General features: G+C 41.3%; 1 protein-coding gene across 3 annotated transcripts in view; it reads right to left on the reverse strand.

Annotated features, from left to right (window-relative positions):
• Positions 1–12255, reverse strand: part of CEP89 (centrosomal protein 89) — a 131710-nt gene that overhangs the window by 36299 nt on the left and 83156 nt on the right. For all 3 annotated transcript variants that reach the window (XM_048870771.2, XM_048870770.2, XM_048870772.2), the window contains one exon: positions 9462–9551. In XM_048870771.2, the coding sequence (XP_048726728.2) occupies positions 9462–9551 (90 nt within the window). The remainder of the gene's footprint in view (positions 1–9461; positions 9552–12255) is intronic.

A 12255-nucleotide genomic window follows, 5' to 3' on the forward strand; every position in this document is an offset into this window, starting at 1 on the left:
AAGGATGGAGGAGGAGGCATGACAGCTTCACCAACAGATGAAGATGTTGGCTATAGGAAAGACCTCTTCATTGGCTCCACAGGATTCCTCTTGAGGGTCACGTCTCCTGGAGGGAGCAGAAGCTGTAGGTTGTCCCTCTCTGTGATGACTGGTGCTTGATGCTCTGGAAAATTGTCGATAGATCATTCAAGAGTCCCAATATGACCAAGGAGGAGGGGCATAAGGCATAGGAAGAGGCACCCAATGGTACTCATACCAGCGAGGTGTTGGTAGCAATTTGTGGGCCATGAATAGCTGCAGCTTCACCAGAGGCTTCTGGAAAGGGGCCACTATAGGAATGAGGGGTAGAATACTGAATTGACATATGAGATACTGAGGCAAGTTCTTAATCAAAATCCTTTCCCTCAAGCTCACTCTGGAATGATGGAGCACCTGGAGAGATCTGAGATTAAACTATTGGTACCAGGCAAACTTCAGGTGATCTCAATGCCCTTGGATTCCAATAGCATATCTGCGCTAAGCAGTGGGGAATCGGGTGTCTCAGATACAGCCAGGTACCAGGGAAAATGGATCTCCTGCTGTACCGAGCCTGTAGTCTGCACCAAGGTGATCGTGGCAGAGGGCACTGATGGTACTGTAGGTCTTGGGCGCTCAGAGGGAAGCGCGGTCTCTCACGGTATCATAGGTCTTGTGCTCTCTGAGGTAAGCATGGTCAGAGCCTGAGTGGGCTTCTTCAGTACCAAGGAAGCAGAGGAAGAACTCTTCTTGCCACCTTGGTCCGTTTATAGTACCAATGATTTCTCCAGGCCCAAGGCTTTGCCATCTTTCAGTCTAGCCATGCCCTAGGTACCTGATTAGAGTGCCAATGGCACTGGAGAAGCTGAAGATACCAAAGACCTCAGCTTTTTAGAGGTAGATTCTCTACAGGATGAGCCAGGGCACATTCTTTTAAGGGCTTATGAGAGGAGTCCTGTGTCTTCCTCTTAAATGCGCTGGAGGTGTGGAGCTCTGACATCACAGAGGCAGAAGACTTGCTCAGAGACTGGCGTCTTGGGGGTCAGAAGCTGGGCGTAGAGCGCTCTCCATCATAAGATGAAGCTTTATCTCTGTTTTTTCTGGCTCTTTATTTTAGTGCCAGACAAAAGTTGCAATTCTGGGCAATGTGCGATTCCCTGAGGCAACAGATGCTTCAGGACTACCCATCACTGACTGGGATCATCTCCCAGCATGACAGACAACATCTGAAACAAAACCTCGCAGTAAAGAAGAACTATAAACTAACTAGTATCTACCTATCTAATACAATACGAATGAAAAGAAAAAAATTTAAGAAGCTATACTATTACTATTAACTAATGAAACTAATACTAATACTACGACTAACTATTAATAAGAAAAGAGGATAAAGTTGAGGAAATCTCAGTGGAACAACTGCCAGAGCTCTGCTCAGGCTGAGGCTGTTGAGAAGGAACTGAGGGTGGTTCACCCATTCAGCACTATATAACAATGTCACAGGGCACAAGACTAACATGCATGTGTGGGCTGAATGGACGCTGCTATGAGAAATCTCCAAACAAAAGCACAGGGGTTACTAGCGCATCTAAAGTGGAGCACCCACTTTTCTTCTTGAAGAAGAAAGCTAACATATGTGCTACCCAGGGAATATGTACCCCTGGGCCCTGGACAGCCTCCTAAATCCTCCTTCTCCTCCATACAGTGAAATGATTTTGACACAAGGGGGACCTCTGGACCTGAGGAAGATGGGGAAAGATTTGTCCCTATGGCCATACATTTACGAGAGGGAGGATTGTTCCCTGTCTTGACTGGATCTCATTCCTTCTGCCCTGAAGAGGAAGTGATCTTCCTTTGAGGCACCATTGCCCTTGCCTCAGACCCTGCAGAGCACTGCCCATCGAGGTGGGGCAGGGATAGATTCTGAATACAGCATAATTTCATAAGTCTCCTTTGATATATAAGGGGCCAAGTATTCTGCCATCAATTATACTATATAACCTAATCTAAGTCACACTGACAGTCATGACTTTATTACACATGTACAACTGTATTGAGTACTGTGACTGTTTACTATTAAACAGTAAAGTTCAGCACGGATTGAAATAATAAAAGAAAAATATGGATGAACTTGCTTTCAAATTTGACAGCCTATGTATTTATTTATATTTTCACTAGAAGAATAGTATCTGTCAACTTAATTCCCTTCTTTTTGACTCCAATGAAAAGTGATTTTTACAAATTACTACCCGTTTTAGAAAATTAAGCCCATAAGTGAAAATATTTAAAAACCTGAGTTGCTCAATATATTTAAAAGTGGTGAAAATATTGCATATTGATTAGGTGAAAGATACTGTAAATCTAGAAAAGACTATTTAATTTTAGCAGAAAAGATCAACAAAATTAGACTGCCTGCCGATGCACCTCTGTGGCTCTTCCATTTAATCAAATATTTAACTTACAGCAAAAGAAAAAACAAAGAAGGCAAAACAAGCTTATGAAACGGAAAGAAGAAAATTGTCTTAGCTTGAGGTAAGTTGATAGTAAAGGGTTATGATGTTTATCACTGTAGTAATTGCTGTGGAAAAATTAAAATGACGCATACAGCAATATATGGCTTTTTACAACATCCTCATTATTAAAGTAACATTTTTGTCATGATATGAAAGTATACACTAGTTTTATAATAGCATTTGAAAGCTGTAATTAAAATGTCTTCACATTACATCTGACTCAAAATGGAGATGAACTTAAAAAAACCCCAAACGTCACTTATGGCAGGAATTCAGGTGCCTGCTCCGCACACATTCCAAAAGCAAAAATGCAATGTTAGGTAGACACTAGTTGGCACACTGTCATGGATATGGTAAATATACAGATGTGTATGGAAACCAAACACAGCCATGTAACTCATGACTGCCAAAAGAAGAGACACCCTTGGACTGGTTGTTAGGGTAGGAACCAGAGCCTGAGAAAGGGACTATGCCTAAGCTAGTCAGAGTGACCCAGAAGTATTTCGTTAATTCCTTGAAGTTCCATGGGGATAAACTATCCCAGAGAAGACTCTGGCTAGCAAAACAGATCTAAATACCTCTTTCAGGACCATTAGATGGATTGCAAACAATTCCTGTCTCCTAGGTCCTGAGACTCAAACTTGGCCTCATGAGCAAGACAGCCACACTAGAGGTTGGATTTGGAAACACATGAGCAAAGGAAAATACCTTTTCTTTGATCTTTAGGATAACATGCCCAGTAAGTAAAATGAAAAAGTAATAAGTAAGTATGAGCTCACAGGATAATGCTGCCCAATGTAGTCTGAGACAGAATGCATAGAGGGCCCAGAGATTAAAAAAACATGTGTGACCTGCAGATCCAGTTGGACCAAAACAGTGACTACCATTTCATTACCGCTATTTCAGTATTTCTCATGATGAGGTGGGGGCAGATCCACTGCCGGCCTTAGGGAAAATGGCACCCTGGGCGAACTTGCATTTTGGCACGTCTGGCCCCTGTGGGCAACCCCCCCATTGCCCTAGCCCCCAGGGGCTCCTCACCCCCATCATCCTTTGCCCCCATAGGCTCCCCAGACTCCCCACCCTCTATCACCTCTGGGCCGCACTGCCTCCCTCACGTGCTGAATATGTATTAAAAGAGGTGTCAGAGCACAGTCCTGACACAAATTAAGCACTGGCTGGGCAGTCAGATAGAGGTTGCTGGCTGGGAGCCGAGGTCTCTAAAGGCAACACCTCTGCCAGCAGAAGTGCACAAGTAAGGGTGGCATAGTATATGGTGTATTGCTACCCTTACTTCTGTGCTGCTGCTGTGGCTCGTGGTGCCTGGTGCTCAGCCTGCGGCTCAAGGTGGGCTCTATGCTGTCAAACAGGGGCTGCATCTTGCCAGAGCCCACGGCCCTCCCGCAGCCCTCTGGACGCTCCTGACTCGCTAGGCATGCCATTTCAGATGGGGTGGGGTGGAGGGAATTTTAACCATGATTCCAGGGGCCACTTAGGCACCTGAAAACTCTAGGGTATTTTTGTAGAGAACTTAGGAATTAGCTGACAGGAGCACTGTATCTAATTCCTGTATAAAGAAAGAAAAAATATATACAAACACCAATTAAAGCCATATTTTAAATGTATATGTAAATTTTGAGCAATCAGGAGATATTACAACAAGATATTCCCAATCCCAAACCCTGAGGTATCAGTTTTGGAGTTTTAACATAGTGTATAAAGTATCAAACTTATGTTTCTGATATCTATCTTTGGTAGAGATAAATAAAAATAAATAAAATCTGCTTAAAATCTGTTTACTTTCTCTAACAGACACACACACTGTTACTGCCATTATCTACTCTATTTTAGTTAACTGTTTTTCACGCTACTAAAAATGTATTTACTTAATTTTAATATATGCAATTAAGGGTTTTTTTTCTCTTTTATGAAGAACAGGAATTTATTTTTATTTTTCTAATTATTTTGACATTTATATTTACTGATCACAATCATGTATGTGACTCACTAACATTTGACACCATCATTACTATGAGTATCATACTTGGAACTGCATTTATTTTTGTAAGAATAAGTTATTTTACAGGTATAACTAAAAATACAATGAGCAACCTTCATCTGCACAGTGTCTAAAGTTGTATTTAGCTAATTTTTTTAAACTGGTACTGCTAAGGTGACTACAAGCTAAATTTACATTGTAGAAGGATACTAGTATTTGATTGTACCATTTTAAATAATGAATGACAAGCACAATATGGTAATAAAAGTAATAATGATAATTACATCAGCCAGGACAGGTTAGGCATTTTAGAGCTCACTACTGAAAGAATAAAATTTAAGCATAAGTGAGAAATACAATTATGAAATGCACACACCAGTCAAAAAACTAAAATAGTATTGTAATCCTTAACAAACTTTGAAAGAATAAAATTACAATGAATATATGTGCATTGCGCATTTTGACAGGAAGTACCAAGAAGTAATAACAATAATAATAATACAAGTGGGTTGGGGGGAGAGTGTGTTGGGGAAGTGTGAGAGTATGTGTGTGTGTTGGGGGAAGTGTGTGTGACAGCGCACTGTCTCTTCAAGCAGAGAACTCACTAGCCTGAAAGCTTATTCAAGCAGCAGCTTCCATGCTTAACCCAGAGGCAGCAGCACAGACAGGCTCCTTGTCCCACACACCAGCTCAACGGAAACTGGGTACATGGGTAGCGGGACTCCCTGACATTTGCCCCACCCCACTCTGCACAGCAGCCAGGAGGCTCCTGGTCCCGAGCTGCTTGGCCAAGGCAGAGGGAGGGGACACAGGAGCAACAGTGGCTGCAGGCAGCAGCAGAGGAGGAGGGGCACCTCTGCTCCAGAGGCACCCCCCTGCATATGCTGGCCAATCCCACCCACCCCTAAGGCTAGCCCTGGGTTGATCTCAAAAGACACACTGTGAGACAGAGGCCCACTGGTGCCAGTTGGCAAAGTGTTCACAGTTCTTTACAAGGAACTCCTGACTCAGACCTGACTTACTACACCTAATACACTGCTTTCATGGTATTTATCCATGAAAGGTAGTATATGAGGCCTCTATAGAAAGCTTGTAACTTATCAAGTCATAATCATTATGAGATGTGTATGCTGGTAATATTTAAGGAATAACATAACTATATTGAAAATTATGCCTTATGGTCAAAGTAAAAGTCAGTCACTAGGCAATCTTTTGTCTTGGTGATGGCCCATTCACTGTCTGTGAACAAAGAATGATTCAATATATCGCAGGGTGGACAAAGACACTCTGCATCCACTCACTGAGGAGAAGGGGTATTTCATGACAGGTTGGATCCAGCCAGCTCTGCAACATGCTGAACTTTTGGAGGGCAGGGAAGAACCTGCTTTATTAGATAGGAAAGGTAACTACTACTAAGAGTAGGGCCTAGTGTAGGGGTCCTCAAACTGGGGGTCGGAACCCCTCAGGGGGTCGGGAGGTTATTACATGGGAGGGTCGCAAGCTGTTAGCCTCCATCCTAAACCCCGCTTTGCCTCCAGCATTTATAATGGTGTTAAATATATAAAAAAGTGTTTTAATGTATAAGGGGGTCGCACTCAGAGGCTTGCTATGTGAAAGGGGTCACCAGTACAAAAGATTGAGAACCACTGGCCTAGTGTGTGTGTGTTATGATTTTGTTTTGCATTGTGTGACAAAGTCAAACCAGACAGCTGTACGAGAGTGCTGGAAGGCAGGTATACTATCCCTAGAATGGTAAAGTTCCTTTTCCCCATGAGCTGAAACGTTACCTCAGGTAAACTATGGACACCTAAGTCTAAATAAGGGCTTCCTGTGACCTTTAAAAACCCCTTTTCTGGTGCGAGAGAGGGAGGAGAAATGGAAGACAAGATGCATCAGGACAAAAGGCTTCTCCTGAGTGGAAGGCTGCTCTCCTCCATATATGGGAAGCAATCACCCTAATGGACTGTTTGGAGAAGGACTGGCTCACAGTGGCCATCATAATAAGGCAACACCCCAAAAAAGGAGGAGGGAAAGGTATTCCCTTTTTTGTGTTATGAACTTTTGTTTTTGTTTGGCTGAAAAGTACTCCTTAGGCCTACCCTAAGGCTTACCTTGTAAATATGGAAGCAGAAAAATTCTCCAGAGTTGGTCTAATTTACTCCAAGCTCCCCCACTGCCAAAGGGAGAAATGCCATACCCAGCAAGGTGAAGGAGGTGCCTTTGCAAAACTGTAACTATTTGTTTCCATCACTCTCTCTTCTTTTTAGTGGAATCTCTATTCTCTCCTAAATAAACCTTCTTTTGTTTTATTATAAATGCTCTCAAGTGCTGTGCATTATCCAGAAGTGGTGATTTAAGGTAGTGGTTCTCAATCAGCGATATGTGTACCCCTGGAGTTACACAAAGGTCTTCCGGGGGTACATCAACTCACATGTGCCAAGTTTTACAACAAGCTACATAAAAAGCACTAGCAAAGCCAGTACAAACTAAAATTTCATGACAAGACAATGACTTGTTTAGACTGCTGTATATACTATACACTAAAATGTAAGTACATTATTTATATTCCAGTTGAAGTATTTTATAATTATATGGTAAAAATAAGAAAGTAATAGTGTGCTATGACACTTTTGTATTTTTATGTCTGATTTTGTAAGCAAGTAGTTTTTAAGTGAGGTGTAACTTGGGGGTACTGTGATGGGGTAGCCGCCCCACACTGGCCTGTCAGGGGTTAAGAGAGCCCTACGGCAGCTGTGCAAAAGGCAGCTAATACAAAAGGGGCTGCGAGGAGCAGCCAATCACAGCCAGGCAGGCCAATATAAAAAGAGCTGCAGGGCAGAGCAAATTCAGTTGCTCCCTGGCGCTCGAGGAGGGAGGACCGGCTGCTTTGCAGGAGGAGGAAAGCTAGCATTTTGGACAGAGCAGTGCTGGGCAGAATGAGGGGAGTGAGAGCGAGCTGACTGCTAAGATGATAAGCTGAGGCACTGAGATAAGAGTGGAGAAGGTGCTGGGGTTGCACGGAAATGGCCCTGGGAAGTAGACTGAGAGGTTGGAGGCTACACAGCACATGGCTGCCATCTACAGGGTCCCTGGCTGGTACCTGGAGTAGTGGGCGGGCCCGGGTCCCCCTCACTCCCACCTGCCACTGGACCGTTGGTGCTGGACCGTTGGACTGGGTTACATTACCCTGGAAGGGGGGAGCACAGTGTGTGGCACAGTCAGAGGGCTGTGTCCTGAAGAGGAGGCCACAGCCCTTGGAGCAACACGGGTCCAGGACTGGAAGTGATGGTGGACAAGACACCACCGAGAGTCAGCGTACTGACTTGTGGAGCTGATCTGTAAGATGACCAGCAGGAGGTGCTAGTGTGGTGAGTCGCACCCCATCACAGATACGCAAGACATATCAGATACCTGAAAGGGGTACAGTAGTCTGGAAAGGTTGAGAGCCACTAGTAAATAGGGATACACTGTTCATTTGGGAGCAGAGGATCTGGGAGATCTGTGAATAGCCAGTGTCAGGGGCTGGATGTCACAGGGGAATGCTTCAAGGGGACTCAGGAACTGGGCTGCACCTATTAACCTGCAAGGTAAAGACAAGGCTGGTATAGCCTGAAGGAGAGTGCTTAAGGGGCTGACAGGCTGGTGGCATTAGAGAGCTAACACCCAGCTATCATACACAAGACTCCCTCACAGTAGAAGCAACGAGCACAGTAAGGGTCTAGCATATGGGCTCAACAGCCTGAAGCAGAGACCCTAGGAGCAGCCATGGTTAGGGAAAAGGTTAAGCTGAACTATACTGTTGATAATTTCTTTGTTAACAATGTCAAACTGCAGAAAGGGTTGTGCGGACTTTATTTTAAAGTAGATTGGAAAAGACTTAAAAGCTCAACAGAAGTTTTCAATTATTTAAGAAAAACAATAATTATCAATTAAGAACCCTATAAGTAACAGGATGCATGCCTAGGATAAGCATGCGGTCTTTGGGTTCTGGTTTTTACCACTGATTCATTCTCCGAAGAAATTAATTTGACAACGCGGATTCTTGATTCCATCCTATCACATCTCACTGTACATATAGGAAGAAACTTGTTAAAAAACTGTATGTGCTATAGAAAAAACATTAGGTTGTATAAATATTTAAACAGAATTTCTGTAATACTAGACAGGTTAAAAAGGTGAATGTACTAAAGAATTCACACAAGTTTACCATTAAATTGCAATGAAGTGCAAAAACTAATAAGATATCCATGGTAAAGAGAGTGACTGCATACTTTTATAGCTATTTCTATACTTTTGATAACATACTTAGGACCCATCTTCACTACGTATACAACCAAGTTGGGGCACCCAGTTACTTAGATTTCTAACTTAATTACTCTACAAATGTAGCAGTGTAGTAGATAAGACTGTAACTGTGTTTTGGAATTAGGTCAAATCTTTGGATATGTCCAAAGTCCCTGAAATTGAGGTACAACCCTATGGTCATCTGAATGCACCTTGATAGTAGTTGCATATGCATCTCAATACTTGTAATTCTAATTTTAATAAACTCTAGATTGAGAATATTTTTCAATTTTCCCCATTATTACAGACTTTTTAAAAGTTCCAAAGAAAAGGGTTGGGATATATCCTATAAAATAAAAATTAAATATAAATAAAATTTCTATACTTTTACCATTCTACAATCTGCAGTAGCACTTACAAATCATCAGAATACTATGATCGTATATAGAAAGCAGTGTACATATACAACAGAAAAGTACTTATTTTTATTGTGTAAAATATGCTAAAAACCCCATTTATCTTCTAAAATGCATTCAAAAACATATCTATAAAATGTTCTTACAAAAATATGCCTATGGATTAAGTACTGATATTTTTTTTAAATGAAAGCAACTTGTAATAGATATAGAATGGTAATTACAAAGTCTACTTACCCTAACCTTCTCTTCTAATCTTCCTAAGCGTACATTCCCTTCTATTATTTTGTTCAGAACTCCATGCTTCTCACTTTCCAAGCATTTGGCCTGCAAATATAATAGGCAGATGAATGTAGGTTTTGTATTCTGATATGTGTAAGAAAAGGAAAAAGAGCAGAACAGAAGTGCTGTTTTGCCATCATGACAGCATTTCTTTTTTCGTATGAATGGTTCTTACTATACAAGTCTATTATATACCTAACTTGAAAATGTCTTGCTGCAAAAGGGAGCTTGTCTCTCAAAGCCTACAGCTGCAGTTTTTGGAGAGAGAAGAGGTAGACCTAAGATGCTGATAAAATGGGCCATGTTCTACAAAGAGACAGAATTACACAAAAGGGACTTCTTTGAATATATTCTCCTTCCTTGTATTACCTTACACTGAGGCTGTCAAAGTACATTGCAAATATGAGTCATTTCTCATTACTTCTTTATATGGGAGGTATCTGTAAATATTATTTCCCTTTGTTGCATGCTCCACAAGCATTTCCATGCTATCCTCCATATGGTCTGCTATGCTTGTAATGCCCTATTGAAACTTATTCACCAAGCCACTTTCCGTGCCACATGTAAATCTCTCTTACAGACCTATTTCTATCAAGACTACTGAAAGCAAAAAAGAAAGGTAACCAATCAATAATAATTAAAAGGGGAGAGAACCAAACTATCAAGATGCATACATGCCTCATTGTTACCCTGTCCTTCCCTTCCCTCTTGGCCTATTTCTGACCTGCACTTGTGCAGAGTCATGTTAAATCAGGATTGGACAGGTTCTAGGCAGTGATTGAATCTCTTTGTGTCAATCTTTATGCCTTTTCTGAGTCTTGAGAAATAAGACTAAGTTTCATTCACAACTACTGACAATAATATGTCAAGTTTCTACACCACCTTTTAAAAAGATTTCTACAAACAAATCAATAAGTGAAATGTATCTTATTTTTCAAAGTGCCATTTCTCAGAAGTGTCATGACTAATTAACCTCAAAATTCACCTCCTTACACCGTCCCCAAATTCTCTTCTGTTTAGAGATCAGATTTATGGGATTCCAGCTAAAAGGATATTTTTTTATGGAGGCTGGGGGCAAAATCAGGCTGATATAATTGGAAAAAACAGTTAGAACCTTGATTATGGAATCACTACCCTTCCTTCAGGATACCTCTTCAGAGCTAGTCACACTAAATAGACTATACTGCTATCATAATATTCATATATAGAGTACACACAAAAAAAGGTAGGAAAATGTGTTTTATTCAGTAGATGAAGGTTACCCACCTATAACCAGAGTGCTATGAGATGACCTCTGCACATTCACACTCTTAGGTTCCTTCCAACCCTTCACATCCTCAGAGTGAGGACAAGAGCAGGAATGTGCACAGGCCATGCAAAGAGGAACCTATTTTTAAAAAGATACTGAGCAAGATCCTCAGCTGATGTAAATTGGCACTGCTCTACTAAAATCACTTTTTATAAAATCATTTTAGACTGAGATCTATATAGAGCAAGTATTTACCTCAGTTTTTACACCCTCTGAAAAACAGATTTCCAATAAAAATAGTGACACATTTTTAACTCTTGTGGCACCAACCACACTCCAGAATTCAGTGAAAATAACTAATTATGGCAGTAATTCATTATTGCTCTGTGAATTAAAAAAATCTCAGTTCATTGACTTCAAAGGGATTACTTGCTTTCACACTCCTATTTCATCCTGAGGGGAGTCTAGATGTCAGTGAACTGAGTTTGTAGTCATATGTAATGTAAAGGCCTCCTGTAATATTTCAGTCTTAATATTTATGCAAACTACTGAAATAAATTAATAATATATGAGAAAAGCAGGAGATGCAGAAAAACAACTCCTTAGCACTCTACTAAAACTATATTTGTAGTGATTGGGCTTGATTCAGGCAGGATGTGGGCCAGCTTCTGCTAGTACAGATCTGGGGCCCAGTCCCCCAAGAGGGCTGTCCAGTTGCATAAAGGGTACATAACTTCTGCTACCTTGTGAAATAAAAATCAGTCAGTATGGCCCTTTAAATCAGGGGTTCTCAAACTGGGCATTGGGGCCCCTCAAGGCTATTAAATGGGCAATCGCAAGCTGTCAGCCTCCATCCCAAACCCCGCTCTGCCTCCAGCATTCATAATGGTGTTAAATATATAAAAACATGTTTTTAATTTATAACGGGGGAGGGGGTTGCACTCAGAGGCCTGCTATGTGAAAGGGGTCACCAGTAAAAAAAAAGTTTGAGAACTACTGCTCTAAATGGTCAGTGTTGGTTGGAAAACATTTCAGACTCCTGACTGACATTTTGAACTGCTTGAACTGAAAAGAGCCCTTGAAATAGCAGGAGGTCAGGTTTGAAGTACAGAGATGCACAGGGAAACGTATGCATTGCCTTCGTACTATATGCTTGGTTCATTTCACTGTTATGAATCCATCACTTTTGTAAACACTAAGTTCACTCACAGATGTAAGAGAAAACAAAAAATTGAACAGACTGCAAACACTGAAAAGATCTTAAACCCCTTAAGAAGATAAACTCTTGAATCCACTGACAGTATTCAAAAGAGAAATAACTGGGTTAGAATTAGTGGTGCTTGACTACATGTGAAGTATACGCATCACTCCTGTCTATTCCACAGAAAGAGCTCCCTTCACAGAAAATCAAAACTCACCAGCATCACAAAAATATGAGCTTTGTGCTCAGTCACTGAATGACATTTTGACTTACTATGCAGCACCTGCATAATAAAATAG

The sequence above is a fragment of the Caretta caretta genome, chromosome 12 (genome assembly GCF_965140235.1).
Source record: "Caretta caretta isolate rCarCar2 chromosome 12, rCarCar1.hap1, whole genome shotgun sequence".
In the NCBI taxonomy this organism is placed as follows: Eukaryota; Metazoa; Chordata; order Testudines; family Cheloniidae; genus Caretta; species Caretta caretta.